At 31.3% G+C, this 18728-nt stretch overlaps 1 protein-coding gene across 3 annotated transcripts; it reads right to left on the bottom strand.

Moving 5' to 3' along the window:
• Positions 1–1317: 1317 nt before the first annotated feature.
• Positions 1318–6631, bottom strand: LOC122593596 (pentatricopeptide repeat-containing protein At5g24830-like). Of its 3 annotated transcripts, XM_043766026.1 has the most exons (7): positions 6543–6631; positions 6254–6454; positions 4037–5536; positions 3459–3574; positions 2546–2601; positions 2191–2446; positions 1318–1746 (listed from the first exon to the last, which is right to left on the bottom strand). In XM_043766026.1, exons 1-3 carry the CDS (start codon positions 6554–6556, stop codon positions 4126–4128), a joined length of 1626 nt encoding a protein of 541 aa, XP_043621961.1. In that variant the 5' UTR covers positions 6557–6631; the 3' UTR covers positions 1318–1746; positions 2191–2446; positions 2546–2601; positions 3459–3574; positions 4037–4125. The 3 variants fall into 3 exon arrangements, 1 of the variants encoding a protein (XP_043621961.1); XR_006322843.1 differs by lacking the exons at positions 3459–3574; positions 4037–5536; positions 6254–6454; positions 6543–6631 and adding an exon at positions 2964–3165; XR_006322844.1 differs by lacking the exons at positions 3459–3574; positions 4037–5536; positions 6254–6454; positions 6543–6631 and adding an exon at positions 2964–3125 and having other exon boundaries at positions 2191–2313.
• Positions 6632–18728: the final 12097 nt, after the last annotated feature.

The following is an 18728-nucleotide window of genomic DNA, read 5'->3' as shown; positions in this document are numbered from 1 at the left end:
TGGTAAATGTACAAATAATTTATGTACATTAAACACAGTCCTAATTAAGGGTTGTATTTAGCAAACCCCAAAACTTAAAGTTAGATATTTACTTTGAATTAGTTAAATATTTTGGTTTTTACCCATATGTTTTGGGTAAGGATGAGCAAAAAAACCGTTGACCCGTGCCCAACCCGGAACCAGCCTGAAGCCCTAACGGGCCGGGTCACGGGTCAAGCTTTTGGTGTTTTCGCGGGTCACGGGTTGGACGGGTCGGGGCCGGGTCGGGTCGGGTGAAGGCGAAAACCGAAAAAGTGTGAAGGAAAGCCGTGACCCGCCCGAACCCGACCTGAACCTTCACGGGCCGGGTCACGCTTTCATGCTCTCGTGTGAAGGAAAGCCGTGACCCGCCCGAACTCGACCTTCAAACTCTAAACCCTAGAGCGGGATGTATTAGGGGTAAGTACAACTTGCCCATGAGTAAGTACAACTTACACATGTGTAAGATGAACGTATATCGAAATTTGTCATCTAAATTTAAAAAGTCGTCAAAAGTATATCGAAATTCTTTTGTCTAACGATTTACGGTTTGTGAGATAAAAGTTTTTTAGTGAATTAGATAGAATTCTATTAAAGTAAGAGAGAGAAAAAAGGAGCTGACAAAAATACCCCTCTAGTGTTGAGAGGGGTTTTTTATTTTTAATCTTGTCCATCCATTTTCTTTGATCCAAGGGTGTAAAGGAGTTCTTGGGTTTTTTTTTTTTAGGAGTTCACAAATAACCTCTCCTTATATATATATATATATATATACATATATTATAAATATAAAAGTATATTTACTCGCATATTACGCGGGACAATAATTTAGTTTTAAATTTATACGAGTATATTGACTAATATTTTTAATCCTAGCATAAGATTGAGGATTCGTAATAAGATATTTGGGCTTCTGATGAAGCTCTTCTCCAAGGCCCATATTTACCAGCCTGCATGCACACTTTGCTTTCCCAGTCGTAGTGTTGTCTTGATCTGGCAGGCCCAAATTTACACTAGGCGCATAAACTGTTAATTGATAACATCACTACATTTCAATTATTCAATAGATTGAAAAAAAGCCGCCAAGGTTTGGTTTTCAGGCTTGACCACATCTTGACTTCAAATTTAATTTTGGTGCTTTCAGTCAAAGTTAATGATTACTGTATTTTTCTAATTGTGAAAAATTCGGAAAGTTGATGCTCCGAAGTCAATGGTTTTGCTACTAATTAATGAATGATACATTGGTGAAGTAGACTATAAATTAGAGTGTTATCGAATCAAGAAGCAAATGAGACAACAGCACACGGTAAATTAATATAATTTATTGATGTAAAGGTCAAACATGTACAACATCATAGGCAAAGAGGAAAAGGGCCTTAGATTAAGGTCCAATTAACAAATTAAACAACTTAAGAATATAAAATAACCAAATCAATCCAATTCTTAAAATAACAAAATAGGTAAAGTATCTATGTATATAATTAACTTAGAGCACTGGTTTCTCATTATTACCTGATGTAACAAACGTCGCCAAAGTGAAAGCCCAAGGAACGGATAGTTATGACCATGCCACACTGGTAGTGGAGTAAACTGATGACACGACACACAACTCGTCACCACATAGTAAGATAATGTAAACCATATATATCATTGACTACTTTCCTGTAAACAAGTCCAGCCGTTGACCCAAAATCCCTTACATGCAAGTTTTAGTGCTAACTTAGTTGTTACCTTCACCACAAAATTAAACATTTAAATGTATCAATATTATAGTATCATTAGGGCCAAAACACAATGCATAGAATCATACTTTCACTTCATTACTAATTTGGTGATGGTAAACAACTACAATTGCTAATAAAACATCCTACCATTTGAAAATCATTCATATTTTGAAACCATTCAGCTTTGTCAACATGTCACAAGTTTTTGATCCAAAAATCCAAAAACTCAAACTAATCAGATTAAAAAGTCCAGTGATCATATCAGGAACGAAGGGAAAACATTGTCCTATTTTATGCTTTCAACTATGTAATCTAACTTATATTCGTTGGAAATCACATCCTTATTGTTATAGAGATCTTGAAATCGGAACCAAAAGTATATCATCGATCCAAGGTAGGAACAACTGAGAGGAGTCATTCGATAAAATTTCAAGATAGGGAAAATTCCAACCTTAAGATGATGTACTGTGGATGGCTTCTCATTCATGATATCAAATAGCAACTGCAGCTCCAGTTTAGGAGTGACCACACTAGTGAGTCTTGTCTACAGATAATTGTGGATTTTTTTCATCACCTGCAATCAATATATAACACGCCAACTTACAAAATGTTCGATATTTGAAATCTATGCATTCACTAAGAATTAACTTTGGATCTCAAAATGCTATAAGGCTGGATGTTTGTCTAGTCACAAAGGTCATCCAAACCTGGAAAGGTAAATCAAACCAACTTCAGGGTACGCATGCGAAACTAATACAAAATCATTATAAACATGTAAATGTAATACAAGAAATCAATATTGATACCTCCAATTAGATCAGCATGAGAATGAGTTATTACTAGTGCATTTAGTGTTCTTATCCTGACAAAATAAAAATAAAAAAAAGGTCGAAAAGTATTCAGCATTCTGGTGGTGGATACATATAAGAGAAAATGAGCAATAATAATCTTTCCCATAAATAGGGAACCAATGGAAAGGACTTTGCTAACAGAAACTATAAAGCAGAAAACAAACTAAAAGTCGGTTATAGTAAGATATGGTTTTTCAGGTTATTCAAAGACCTTTGGCCAACTTGGTGGATAATCTACGTGGACCATACCCATCACTACACTTTCTCAAACAGTCAAAGCTCTCCCAAAGGGAGACTGGTGTCACAAAACAAGGGTTGTCAGTTTTTTTTTTCTGTTTTTCATTTTGCACTAGCAAAGGTTTGAACTTTATACCTCCAATTCCACAGTATTTAACTCAATGTTGATAACTGCCTTGATAATTGTTGGTGGTCAAGCTAAGGTACAACATGAAGCTGTTTCAACCAATGTGAAACTGAGCTGATTAAATTTGGCCCATTCTAACTCTATTTTAACTCCAACCCCGTAACCGAAATGATTGCTGCTGACAATAGTTCATGTGATTAATACGCTAAGAAAATGAACTCAGCAACATCCAATACACTGAGATTTACAATTAGATTAAGACATCCAAGAAAAGCATACGCATAGTGAAAAGCATGAAGTTTGTTGTCTTTTAAAACATGTCAGAAGGTCTAGGATAGCGAATAAGAATATTTGTATTAAGTCTCTTGTTCTTATTTAAACGTTCCATGGCTTTTAAGCAAATCTAAAAAGCCATTGTGGTACCCTTATTGAAAAGAAAAGCTACAAAGCATATTTAAAACCCAGCTCATCTTACAAAGTGAATTAACTTAAACGAGAGATTACCGGGCATTTCTTTTAGGAATTGGTAAAGCAGGCAGCTCAATCGTAGACTCCCTTCACTGGTCCCTCGAATATTTTTAATGGTTGCTCAACAGATGCTTGCTCTCCTTTCTGTACACCTGCAAAGGATTCAACAGCTTTACATTATTAGACGTGGTATAAAATCATAACCTAAAGAAAGTGATTAGCAGAATATCGGATGTGTATCTTGGCAAAAACTTATAATGTTTCTAAGGTGTTTGGAATAGAACGCAATAAAGTGATCAGCTGAACCTAGTGCTTTCAAGTCACGATTAACCGGTGTCAATGTTTGGGAAGAGTGAAAGTAATTAATGCTATGTGATTATTTAGAGGCTACATAATCCGTTTTCGATTCTCAATACCAACAACCCGTGTATTGTATAGATGATCTGAAGGTGAAAGATCCCATTGATATGTTGTGTTATAGAATAAATAAGACAGATAAAAGGAGATAACTACATGGTTAATCAGCCAGTAACTAAAACATGAAAAGCATGCCAACAGAAGGGAAAAAGTAGCGACAAGTGTATCAGCAAAAGCACAATGGAAGAAATACTTACAGCCTGGAGAATATCGCATGCAGTAAGCATGAAACAGAATGTGTTCATATCGCCACTCTGATGCTAACAGCGATGGTTTACTAAGAAGATCATTCTCCTTGATCCATTTTTAACCACTTGAGATAAACACCATATGCACTGTCGAAATCACTTATCTTGAAATAGTTTTTGATGAGTATTTGAAACGGCACATGATCAATTGCTAAATTAGCCTTTTGTAGCATGTCAAGAGTGAAAACCCTCTCTGCCTCCATTATTTTACCTCTTAAGCAATAGCCTTTTATCAATTCTGTGTATGTGACAACATCTGGATCATACCCTCTTTTTAACATATCATCATAAACTTGATATGCAGAATAAAGGTGTCCAGATTCAGATTCAGCACCTATCAACAGATTGTAAGTGACTGTGTCAGGTAAAGGACCAGCGACCAGCATCTCCTTCATTAGTGAATGAGCCTTGCCTATTTCTCCATCTTTTATAAGCATGTAAATCAAAGCATTATATGTAAATACATTGGGTGGAACACCAAATGTCATCATCTTATCCCATAAATATAATGCTTTCTGTTTGTCTCCATGTTTACTATATCCATCCATGATAATATTGTAAGTAAGAGGTGCGGGAACAATTGACCTTTCTAACATACGATTAAGTAACTCATCAGCCCTGCCTACATCGCCAACCATACATAAACCCTGAATCAGTAAGCTGTATGATATCCGATCTGGAGCAAGACCCATTCTTGGCATAACGGTGTAGAGATAACAAGCCTCGTCAACCCGCCTCGCTTTACAAAGAGCATTTATGAGAGTGTTGTAGGTGAAATTATCAGGGAGCAAACCAATTTTGAACATTTCACTTACATATTTGTATGCAACAATTACTTCCCAGTTTAAACAAGATCCATGGATAATCACATTATATGCAACAACATCCACTTGTTTTACACAGATTTCTGCCCAAAGTGTCAGAGCCTGAGATGTATCTCCAGTTTTGAAACAATTGTCCATCAGTATTGTCGAGGCTATAACATTCTTTTGACTATTTTCATCTGTTAATTTCAAAAGAAGTAATCTAGCTTCTTCTGACAAGCCTTTGTTGCAGAGGGCATGTACTAGAATATTAAAAGTGACTATATTTGGTTTCACCTTACCATCAGTCATGGTTGACAACAGATCAAGAGCTTTATCAATATCATTAAACGTACAATAGCCCTTCATCAAAGTGTTGTAGGTAGCACAATTTGGAGATGGGCCCCGGAAAGACATTTCTCTTACAAGCCATTCTGCCTTCTCGAGTGCCCCAACTTCACAAAATCTATTAATAAGGTAATTATGCGTAACTACATCTGGAATAACCCCTTTATGTATCATTCCGTTACGCAGCCACAAGGCAACTCCAACCTTACCTTCTAAAATTAAATTCCTAATTGTATCTACATGTTGAGAGTAACTTGCCTTCAAAGTGCAGTCATAATGTGCCCATGACATTTTTCCCCTGAAAATATCATCAATGGGGCCATAATTAACAACATACATGCACGTTTTCAGGAGACATCAACGATATCATACACAACAACATGGGAAAATAAGTAGGTTGAGTCATGTGGGGTAACTGGTCAAAATGGGTCTGTGTCAAAACTCACAGCTTTTAAGCAGTTTAAATGGATAATAACTAAATTGTTCGAGCTGAGTACGACTTGTAACTTTCTTTTTCTTTTTCTAAAAGTTTCTTAATATAGATTAAAAGGAATAAGAATAAATAAACAGCATGATTCTATGGACAACTGGGTGTATTAAATGATCATTTATACCATACTTTATCTATAAATATGGTTTCATGTTAGCCCAGTTCTTGCCTGACCCACATTCCAGAACTACAGAAGCGCGGAAAGCATTGGAGCAAAAAAAATAAAAAAAATTCCTAAGTTCTTTTTAAGAGTATAAAAACTATAAACATCTAGCTCCTGTTATTGTCACTAAGTTTCCAGAAGAACACAATTTATAGCCTTGTTGTAGGTTCTTAATAGTCAGAGTCGGTTGGATAATGAAAAAAAAGAAGAATTTTGATTCTCTCAGATAATTTTCATCCAACATACTTGGGTCTTTGTGAGAGCCGGTTGAGAAAACTTGGCATTTCCACAAAACCAAGTAATACACACAGACACAAACGTAACTGATACAATAACAAGCTAAAACCTTATATAAGACTGACCTCATATGTTTGGTTCGCTCCAAAGTGGACTTAAGCATAGCATCCAACACACCGAAAACGACATCGGAATCGCCCCGGGCTCCATAACTCACTTGATCAGGTTCAGGTGGGTTTGTTTTATGTTGATATTTATTGCCAATAGCTGCAATAAGATCTTGAAATGCAGATGGTAACACCTCAGTTTCCCTATAACTCCTCCTCCTACACACATATATCACAGCAAAAAAAAATTATAAAAAAGAAAGAGTCGGAAAATTATAAATAAATCAAAAGAGCTAAAATTAATTACCTTAAAAAAGTCATATTACAAAATGCAGTCTATATCTGCAACATAATTTGCTCAGATTTCAGGCTAAACAATTAGATAGAAATCTCTTATAAAAGTTAACTGATTTAATCATAATTTTTTTTATCTTGAACGTATTAATTCAAACAACCAACCAGAAATAGCAACAATTTCCAGTGACAAGAAAAACAGATACACGAATCCTTTTTTCTAAAGGCCGACCAATGTTATCATTTGGGTCAACTATGGGCCGAATATATCGTTGGGCCTTATGGATAACTGGCTCGGTAGTTAAAGTGTGAATTGATTTGCTTTTCAACTTTAATGATAGAGTTAATTACATTTTTGGTCCCTTTTGAGTTTTGAGGGTTAAAAATTACCGTTTTCATCCCTACTTTTTATATATTACTCTTTTGGTCTAAAAAAGTTTGCTATGTCAACAGTTTAGGTCAAAATCTCAAAACGGACAAAGGCTCATCACGTGATCTGCACGTGATGGGCATTTCTGTATTTTGGCACTTGTATCTACCTTTTATACCCAAATTTAATCATCAACTACCTCCATTTTCATCCCTGTAAAAAAAATCAATCGCACACTCTCTCTAACCTACTCTCTCTCTCTCTTTATATCGCTCCATTTCCCTCTATTACTTACAGACCTAAAAATAAACTCGAAGCAATAATCAAATGGTTTTTAGATCTGTAAGTAATGGAAAGAAATAGAGCGACGTAGAGACCGGGGGGGGGGGGGGGGTTTCAGAGCATCATTTACAAAGATATTATACATTAAAAATGACATTATCTGCTTAAAGAAGATTTTGTACACTAATCTTGTGCTATGAAATAAACAAAAATGTATCTTATGGATTAACGCATGACAAAAAATAGACTCTCTCTAATGTATGACAAAAAATAGACTCTCTCTAATGTGATTTCTAGAAATTTTGATGCAAAGCAGTTCAATACTATTTTCTTTTACTTAATTTTAAAAAAGTAACCTTTCCAAAAAGTTGGGTAACACTTAGGTGGGGAAATTGAGTCTCATTAGAGAGATACTGGTGTGCGAGGACTTTTACCTCCATTTTAGTTCGTTCTGTTTAAGTACGACATTAGATCACTTTAAGACTTTATCGATGGATTAAGTTGATTTATGTTTTTTTCAGCTTTATGAGCATTTAGAGTTTGAAAAAATTGTGCGAGAACTCATGAACAGGAAAAATACTAGTTGTTTTGTGGAAATGCCAAAAATTAATAAAATACTTTAAATTAAATCAATTAAAGATTTTTACGATGTACCCCTCCAAACCCGGAGGCCCGAAATTCACCACGTACACAACTTATCAGATGACACGTCTCATCCACATACGGATGATATTTGATCAGATGATTGTTTCTTGGATTAGAAATGAAGTCTGCAAAGGGAAAAAGAAATCATTGAGCAATTTAAAGTTCTATAGAGATGATAGATAAGATATTTTTAAAAGGAAACAAATTTTGTAACTATTAGTCCAATTTTGAAGTCAACCTTTTTATTTTTTTAGAAATTACTTCTACAGTATTCTTCATATAAAAGAAAACAAGCTCGGATTTTACTACTCACTTACTTGTATTCGGTTTAAGTTCCTTTTTTGCTATTTTTAATGTTATCTATATCTATTTTTAATGTTATTTATATCTACACATATATAAAGTTCGAATGAAATATCGCACAATTTAACTTGGTATGTTAAAGTGTGTAATTTTAATAATTTGTCAAGGTCTTGTAAAGTTTTTTAATTTAAAATTTTAGGTTTATCACATTCCTAATTAATAGCTTCTGATGTTTATGGCAGATGGAGGCATATACTTTTCTGAACATGTGGCCATATTTCACGTAAGAAGATCGGCTCGAACGTGGAATACTCCATATAACCATTGTTTTATATGTATGTAACCATTTATTTAATCTGACCCGTAGTGTATTATTCAAGTGAATGAAAGTTGTTTGACTATTTTACTCATGTAATCCTATAGTACAAGTCACATTTCGTAATACACACAAAAATTTATGATTAACTAACAGGCAGCGGTGAATAAGAAAACAATATATGATACAGTATACCACAAGATGATTGATACACTAACAGGAAGCGAATAACGTATAGTAATTTATAAGTGCCGATCTAGTTTTATTCAATATCTTTAATACACTCTCGGTTTCCAACTTATGACTTGGGAAAAAATGGATGTGTGCAACATGTTTAATCTGAATATGACTGGAAATTAAATATATGAACGGCCCATATATTTGGAATTTGGGCTACTTTTGGTCCGGTTTTTCAGGATTTCTCGGCTTGGCCGGCCTGTATTTTTCAGGATCATCCCTGTTTCACATAATTTATTCCATCATTGATTATTTTTTACTCTAGTTACACAGATTCAATTGGCAAACTGGAAATTAGATATCCACTAATACACTTCAATATTAGTAAAAAAATTGCATTCTAAACAAACAAGTACCATTCATCATTTGAACATTAAAAGAGAACAAAGATAAAAATAAAATTCAGAAAAGTTTTCAGTTCAGACACCGATCAAACTTAAGGCACATGAAATCGTTCACCGTATAGATGATAGACATCAACTACCTCCTCCACAACCACCACCGCCACAACCACCGCTAGCACCAACACCATCAGCTCCCCCACCTCCATCTCCACAACAACTTATTGTTATTCCGACATCACCACCACCTCCACCTTCACCGTTGTCAACCTGATCAACACTTTTGTCTGGCGTAGTTGCCCATGTAAAAACAACGATAATAAAGGATACAAATATCACTACTAGAACAATAACAAGAATTGCACTCATGATAAAGTGAAAAATATAGTATTAATTCCTTGAATCTGAACAAGACAACCAGTCTGCATGCATGATTATATCTCACACAAATCAATTAAACATAAATTAAACGTCTAAATTTTTCATCAATTAACCGATTGAATACTTTGACATTTATGGTGTAAAAAGTAGGTCCTCAAATAATCTTATAATAGAAAAGTAAATTGACATATATAATTGTTTATTAATTGGAAGATTTTGTATTAAATCATCCGTACAAAATTGTTAGGAAAGCACAAGGAATATGTATGCATGAAAGCTCTCGTTTGTTTGTTGACTGTCGTGTACATCAACTTAACGACTTAATTACTCGTACATGTTAACTAATTACGAGTATAAAATTATGTTCGTGGCCGTTCAAGACTTGCACAACTTGTCTTCTATATATATATATATATATATATATATTAATTTACTGTATAAAGACCCTCCCCATCTTTTTTTTCTCAGTTTACATATTTGAAGTATCTAAAAATGTCTCTCGTCAATCAATATATTTAACACCTAACATAGATAAATACTCTTAAACTTTAATGAAATAATTTACAATATGTATCTCCCAACTATTAAAATAATTAAACTACTTAGTTTAAATCAATTACATGCTTTACATATAACTAGATTATAACTTGCGTGAAACGCGGAAGAAACTTATAAATTTTTTTTACATTTAGACGTATAAAAAGTTAACACAGTGGTATAATAAATACTTAAAAGATATATAAAAAATGACAGAATAATAAATAAAATAAAAATAATGAAAACAAACGGGTTGTTTTTTCATAAATCAACCATAGTATAAATATAACTTCTGTGACTAAGGTTTGACAATTGTTTCTCATCCACCTTACAGGTGTTTTATAAATTAATGTAGTATCACAAATGATTATATTTTTAAAAATTAAATCATACGTGTTTTTCTAGTGAATTGAATGCTAAAATGATTGGTCCAATACATGGAGGTAGTTAACTACATATAGTATAAAAAGTTATAAGGATTCACAGGTATTCACAAGATAATTGGATACACAAATATTAAAAATAGTAGTGGTTTTGTAAAAGATGATTTTATGCATATGATCCACATGCATGTAATCACTTTCATTGAAGCCATAGCGAAGTTATTGATTTCGCAAACACCTCCTTCATTAAAAAGAGACTCAAATGGAACAATTTTTGGGTTGTTTTGTACTTATACGTCTGCTTTCAAAGTAAGACAATTTTAACCCAGATACAATTCTAACATAGATGTTCCAAGATTCCTTGAATGCATCGATGCCAGCCATCCTATCGAACACAACTTGATCTGCCATGATATTGTATATAGTGATATGGAAGCAAATATGTAATCTTTGTTATACTAATGTATAGTTGATGTATAATATTTATACATTTTTCATATCACGATAATGATTTTTTGTCACAATAGTTCCTATGAGCTCATTCAAATGATTCACTATAAACAATAAGAACCCTATTCACCAACCTTAGTTATATATCATCAAGTGTATAGTTATACTTCATAACATAAGGTTAATTTAAACCATAATCCAATACAATATTATTTGTTATCAATTATTTGTAAGAAAATCATATATGAAAAATAAACTATAATGGAAGATAGATCATAATATTACTTGGTGCAAATTAAGCAGCTGTAAATATAAATGCTAATACTTATTAAAAAATCAAATATTTAAAAAGTTATAAGATGGATCGACGTAACTTTTTGAAACAATCATTCTTTGTTAACAATTCAAGAGAGCGTAACTTTTTTTTAATAATACTAATCTATAAGAAAATTTAGAAGAAAATTAAATATGAAATCAAAATAAAATTAAACTAAAGATAGACGATGATGCGAATCAAAAAGAGTATTAAAAAAGTTAGACATATTAAAAGGTATTCAAAAAGTTAGAAATATTAATTTTAATGTGGTTAGTAGAATATTAATTAATAATATGTATTGTTGAAACATTTTATTCATAGTTGAAGGACTAAAAAAGTTTTTGATTAAAAATTGAATCAATGATGATGTCATCATCTTGATCTAAGGGTGGAGAATTAAGAAAAAAATTTAATAAAGGGTCTAGAATACTCTATTTTTGAATTAAAAGTTCTCTTTTAGTATATATTAAAGATATTTTAAATGCCGGTAAATACTGGATGGTATTAACGGTATTATCAGTACCAAAGAGTACCCCGGTATTTTAAGTCCGATAATTTTTTGGTATTTTTACTATTTAATATCGACCGTTATTTCCGGTAGTTTTCGATATTACAATTCTGGTATTTCAGGTAAATTTTTTTTTGAATATTTTTAAAAATTACATTTATGATACTTTAATGTTATTTTTGTGACTTGTGAACCTTAAAACTTATATTTTGTTATAAAATATCTATTTGGTATTAATTTTGAGTGGATTATAATTGTATTTTGACAATTTTTGTTAAGTTGTAACAAGTTTTGCAAGATTTTTATAAAATAAATTAGAATAGTTGTAGCTAGCGGTATTTCCGGTAATATCAGAAAATATATATTGTCACACCGATATGACTATGGTTCTTAAAACTTTGTTTACATAGATATCTTACACTACTCGCCGCGTCACAACCACCAAAATTGTCACGTCTGCCATCTATCACCGTGACCATCGTCGCTGCATCACATATACATCAATCTAGTTTTTATGATAATATATACGTGCTGTATATTTTTGTTTAATAAAGTAGTTATATAATTAATTTTTAGCATTATGTATCTTTGAAAGTTCGTTTTCAACTATCAAGTGTTGGTGTCATCAAGCAGTATCTTAATTATATCACGGGCAGTCGGGCACTAGGCACTAGCTATCTAGATGATCATTCCACATGGGTCAATCTAAACAAGCAGGCTGGGGGAAAGAACCTGATCAGGTCAAATTAATCCTATCTAATTAAGCTTTGACAAAATGACAACGGCAAAATATCGAGTAATTTTCCCGAGGCCCACTCTAGAATAGATCACAATTAAGGGACAGCCGGCCCAATTATGTCTCAACATACAACTTTAAATTGAACTGTCAAAGGCTCGTTTCTTTTTAGTATATATTAAGTGTTGCATTTATTAAGTATCATAATATGTATAAATAATATATGTATATATTAAATAAAAAAAAAAGTAATTGACAGTTATTTTAGTTAATTAAATGAAACAAATATGAAATTTGACTAAATGCATTAAATTCTTAATTATTAAGTATATATTTATATCTATATTTCTATACTATACAATAAAATGAATAAATGAAAATAGTTCCCATGTTGAAAGTTACATGAAAGGAAATTACTAAAATACCCTTAATGAGTATGTAATACTATCAGCCTTTTTTCTTTTAAAATATTCACATTAACCTTTACATCAATTACTTTTCTATCAATTATCTAACATCATTAAAAAATGAGTCTCCTACACTTACCCAAATCCTCCTCTTGTTACACACTTCCAACCTAAGGCAAGTGCATTTCCCAAGTGAACCACACTACATGGTTCACATAATTAATTATTCCATCATTAATTTAATGTTCCATTTGAAAAACACAGACTAGATTTTAGATATGTATCCAACACTAAACAAGAGGCTTACGATATTATTAATGTTAGATCTTCATATATATATAACTCAAAAAAGCTTTTAATTTCAAAATTGAAGATATAAATAAAAACTAACTGTTCAATTCAAAAGTAAGGAGTGTTATGAAATTAAAAGCAAAATAATGTAATAAATCGATATAAGAAGCATATGTGCTTCTTCATCTTTTGTAAAACTTTTTTATAAACGACATTTATTTTAAATTAGAGCTGTTTTTATATATTTTGATATCAGTTAAGACTTTTGAGTGACAATTGTGACTATAAACATTAATATACAATATTAATATATAATAAAAGAAAAAATTATATCTTTTTGATTGAGATATAGAATTGATCTAGAATACATATTGGTTAGGACTTAGGATAATAATATAGAGTTCAAATTGTGTTATATACTTATACTAAACATTTGTATCTGTAATGTGTAATTATCTAATCTAATATAATCTACAATATAATTAAAAGAGAAGGTTGAGAGAACACTTGGCACCCCTAATCCCCATCATTTAACCTAATACTCTCTCCTTATTAATCTTCTATTTTTTTAATATTTATGAAGTATTTATTTAACTAAAGTTATATATATTAAAAAAAGGTAAACTGGAATTAATACTTATATGAAGTTAATTTTTATATGTTTCATTTTTAGTTTCTGTTTTGATTAAATTCTGATATTTGATTTATATATTTTAAAATTACTTATTTATTAAACGGGCCTGAGCACTAGTATTATACATATTTGGTGAAAAATCGATTATTAGCATTAACATACATATTGGTACCTATCATCTTGTAATGTTTTTTAATAAGATAATATTTATTTCAAGGTTTTTGAATTTTATAATAACCTCATATTTATCATTATGTAACCTCATAGATATCATTACTAGTCCTAATACCCGTATGATGTATGGTAGTTATATAAATTGTATCATAAAGATTTTAAATATGCCTCATACATGATTTGTGTAAATGAAATAAATTGTTGTTAAAGTAAACCAATGATCGAAACTAAATTATAATAAACAATAATGATAAATATAATATTTGTTTAGCTAAAGTTTTGGATTTACCTTAAATTTTTAAAATCACATCAACATCAGAACTTGTCAAGTATAGTGGATGACAACAAATAGCTTTGTGGATTCGGATCGTAAACTCAAAACTTTGAAGTCTTCATGTTAATAACTTATTGTTAATAACTTATTATAAGTAATAGGAGTTGAAAAATTGAGAAAGAAAAATAAATAATTTTAGTAATAAAAATAATAAATCAATCAAAAAAGATTAAAATGTATTATGTATAAGTTTAGTTAGGAAATTGAATCAATATACAATTAAAAAAGCTAATTTAATAAATTAAACTAATTAAAAGGACACTTGTCGATCAAGGATTAGGCAACGTGTCATTTCAAATTGAGAAAGAAGAATAAGTAATTTTATTAATAAGAACGATAAATCAAATAAGGTTAAAATGTGTTTTGTATTTATAAGCCAAGAGTTAGACTTTAACTCTAAGTCTAATAAGAAAATTGAATCAATACACAATTAAAAAAACTAATTTAAAAAAATTAATTAATTAAAATGACACGTATCGATCAAGGTTTACGCCACGTGTTGTTTAAAAAACATCTCAATCCTATTTTAGTTTATTGATAAATGAGGTCGACATCTATACGTGGGTATATTTTTATTTATATGGAAAAAACATTAATAAAGGTCAAAATTGAAAATTTTAAAAAATTAAAAAATTAAATTTGATTAGTTAATAAGCTATTAGAACAACTGTAATTTAATATAATAAATGATTCAACTCGATCTATGCATGTGTGGTAATAAAATATATATACTTCAATATTAAAATTGCATCATAAACAAACAAATACAACTCATCATTGAACATCATATCAAATGATGATTAACATAATAAAAATAAAAAATCGAAATTTGGAGATCAAACTCAAGGCACATGCATGGATATATATATCATTAACGTACGTATAGATCATGGATTAACCATCAACCACCACAACCACCACCTCCACAACCACCTCCGCCACAACCACCGCCACCACCTCCACCCTCACCACAACAACCTATAGAAATTTCGTGTTCCTTACGTTTACTTTCTTCGGGGTTGTTACCGTTGTCAGCTTGATTGCTGCTTTTGTCTGGCGTCGCAGTTACACATCTAAAAATAATGATAAAAAAGCACACAACTATCACTACTATAACAATATAAATAGCTACACCCATGAAGTAATTAGAGATTGAATGCGACCTGCCTACGCGTAATCTTTTATTCCTTAATCTTAATAAGGCAACGTACTAGTGATCGATCAATTGATCGGCCGACACCTGCATATCATCGATCTCTCGAACAAACTAAACATGAACGTCTATTTTCATCATCGCCTGGATGCTTTGACATGGTGTGAGAAATAGGTCCTTATCTTATACTAGAAATGTGAATTGACGTATATAGTTATTTATTGAAAGATTTGTATTAAACCATCTATAGAAAATGGTTAAGGAAAGCACAAGGAATATGTATGCATGAAAGCTCCCTTTTGTTTGTTAACTATTGTACTATTAGGGGTGTCAATTTCGACCCAACCCGAAAAAACTTAGGTTAGGGTTGAGTATTTTCGACCCATCAACCCGCCAACCCATCAACCTGATCTTTTTTTGGTTAGGTCCGGGTTGGGTTGTTGGATTGTCAGGTTGACTCGCCAACCCGATAACTTTAAAATATTTTAATTATATATAATGGCTCATACTCTATATTACAATAATCCATACGCCCATTCTCATTTTTCATATTTTTTTAACCTAAAATAACTTCAAATCTGAAATAGGAAGAGGATTCAAAATAACTTATATATATTTGTTTATCAGGTCACATGGGTTGACGGGTTGGTGGGTTGTGGGTTAGGGTTGAAATGTCTGACCTGAAACTTTTAGTGGGTTGGGTTAGGGTCAGAGTTTTTCAACCTACCAACCCGAACCTGAACCCATTGACAGCCCTAGTACTATACGATGACAGCAAAAATTTACAATTTTACATTGTATATCTATTCTATACTATAATATAAACCAAATTAACTCTGTCTAAATTTTCAACATTTAAACGCGCTTGGTTCACAGAATGTTTTTTTGAAAGAATGTAATCTATCAAAGGAATTAGAATTTGAAGGAATGAAATTTGACGGAATGTTTTTGATTTTTCTCAAATTCAAGTGTTTAAAGGAATGAAATTCCTCCCTCCATCCCTAAGGAATGGAGATTCCACCAAATGATGGATTGTTTACATTCCTACGTAATGTGATCCATTCTTCTTTGAACAACTAAACATACTAAGGAATATAATTCAATTACAATTCTATAAGATTCCATCAAATTCCATCAATTACAATTATTTTCCCAAAATGTCCCTTATCAATTCTATATTTACCTAGAATAACTATAATACCCTTTCACTCTCCTCAAATTTCAACCAATCATTTTTTTTTCTCCTCCATAAATCATTTATTCCTCCAATTCATTCAAAATTTTATCTCAAAAACCATACATCGATAAATTATAAAAATTTTATGGGTGTTCTTAAAATTTCATGTTCTTTCATTAGAGATCTCATTTGATATACTTTCAATGGATTTTTTTAATACGAAGACGGAGCCCGTACGGGCGGTAGATCATCCCATCAATGTTGTCGCCGCCATTACATCACCAGTCCTCCATCACCTCCATTACCGTCGCAACGCACAAGTACTGTTCTCGTTATATATTACTGTAATTAATAATTAATGTTTTCTTCGTCTCATTTTAAATTTTGTTGTCTGCTTTTTGAGTTGTTCTTTCAATTTTCCGCAAAAAATTGAATTTGTATTATATTACTCTTGACATAATTTATATATGGATGGATTCACTTTTAAATATATTTGTCATTGATACATATTTATAGACTATTGCGTATATAATACAAATAAAAATATTTACGGTAAAAGTTTTAAGAACAAAACTTTAAAAAACAAAATTTTAAAAGTCAAATTAGGAAATTTAAAATGAGATATATTGAGTATATAATAAACTTCTAGCAGTATGTTTCTACCATGATTTTCAGAGGGGGAAGGGGGAGGGGGAGATTTTATATTCAAACATGTGATTTTTAAGGAGGAATTTGTGAGTAAGAAACATGCTTGCACTATGCTTTTAACAACATTTTGGTTTTTCCCATATAATAAGCTAAAAAATTTCATATTTGTGGTAAAAGTTAATACAGTAATTGGCAACCCAAAACGGCCCACAGTTAGCCTTGTTTCATTTTTACTTAATAAACTTAATAGTTAAGAACTTAATCATTTAGTCAAAATTCATGTTTCTTTTTTGACTTAATAAACAAGATAACCGTAAATTACTTATATTTTTACTTAATACACACATAAATTCTTAATGCATTCAACCACTTAATACAGTCAACATTTAATGATTAAAAAGAGAAATGGACCTTAGTTCCTTATTCATAAAGTGGGGGCTACTAACTTGGCAATTGTGATCATGGAAGTGTCTCGACTTAAACCCAAAACTTGTGTTATTCATGACAAAGATATTCTCACCCGTTACCAATTAAGCTACACATCATTAGCATAATTTAATATCTATATATAATATAAAAATTAAGTTTTGAAATCAATGTTAAATCAACACCATCTTTCTTAATAAATTCTATACTTAAAGCTACTTATATTAAATTACTAGCAAAAGCTAATTATGTGTGTAAGAAATTAAATGACTTGCAAAGGCTAACTATGTGTGAGTTTTTATATATAAAAGTTGGGTTATATGAACCAAACTTGATGAATTTACTATGATGAATTAATGGTAGTTCATTGTGTTTGTATAATATGCATATATTTACTACATATATATGCATGATTCTTTTATATGATCAAAGTGGACCTTTCACATATCCATTTCGGTTGATAATTCAAAGGGTTACGCATGGAAATTAATTCAAAGGGAAAATTCTGTTTTGGAAAACCAAAAGTAAGAATCTTTCTTCCTAAGTTGTAAAAGTCAATTATGTGTAGAGAACTTAATTATCTACATGCATCGAAGTTAATTACTTACAATGCAAAGGAAAATTATGTGTGTAGGAAAGTTAATGACTTGCAAAAAATGTTTTAGAAAACCAAGAGTATTAATCTTTATTACTAAATCTTTCTTCCTAATTACACATATAAACAATTTAATTGTTAAACAAATGTCGATAATTAGTCTGTGTATAAATAGACAAATATAGAAGTTGAGTTTTGAAATCAATTCTAAAACTACATCATTTATCTTACTAAATTGTAATGTAAAAACTACTCATGTTAAAAGAGTCTTAAAACTCTAAGAAAATTAATTAGTTGCAATCTCTGATGTAACATGAGTTTCAAGAGTCAATTATGTGTGAAAGGAAGTTAACTAATTGCTTATACACATGGAAGTTAATTCGAAGGGAAATTATGTGTGTAGGAAAGTTAATGACATGCAAAAGATGTTCTGGAAAACCAAGAGTATTAATCTTTAGCATATTGGGAAGTATTTGCCAATAAGGTGGGCATGAGAGTTTTCTTTAGCATTTAGCTGGTTTCTTCAAGAACGGTAGTGAGACTTCCACCGTCAGT

Source organism: Erigeron canadensis, chromosome 3, assembly GCF_010389155.1.
Source record: "Erigeron canadensis isolate Cc75 chromosome 3, C_canadensis_v1, whole genome shotgun sequence".
Taxonomy (NCBI): domain Eukaryota; kingdom Viridiplantae; phylum Streptophyta; class Magnoliopsida; order Asterales; family Asteraceae; genus Erigeron; species Erigeron canadensis.
Note: the sequence above shows the minus strand (reverse complement) of the source record. Positions and strands in the feature narration are given on the sequence as shown.

Coding starts and splice junctions, on each gene's coding strand:
- LOC122593596 (XM_043766026.1), bottom strand. Junction 5,537..6,253: donor GAGCGAACCAAACATATGAG/GTCAGTCTTATA, acceptor TGATATTTTCAG/GGGAAAAATGTCATGGGCAC.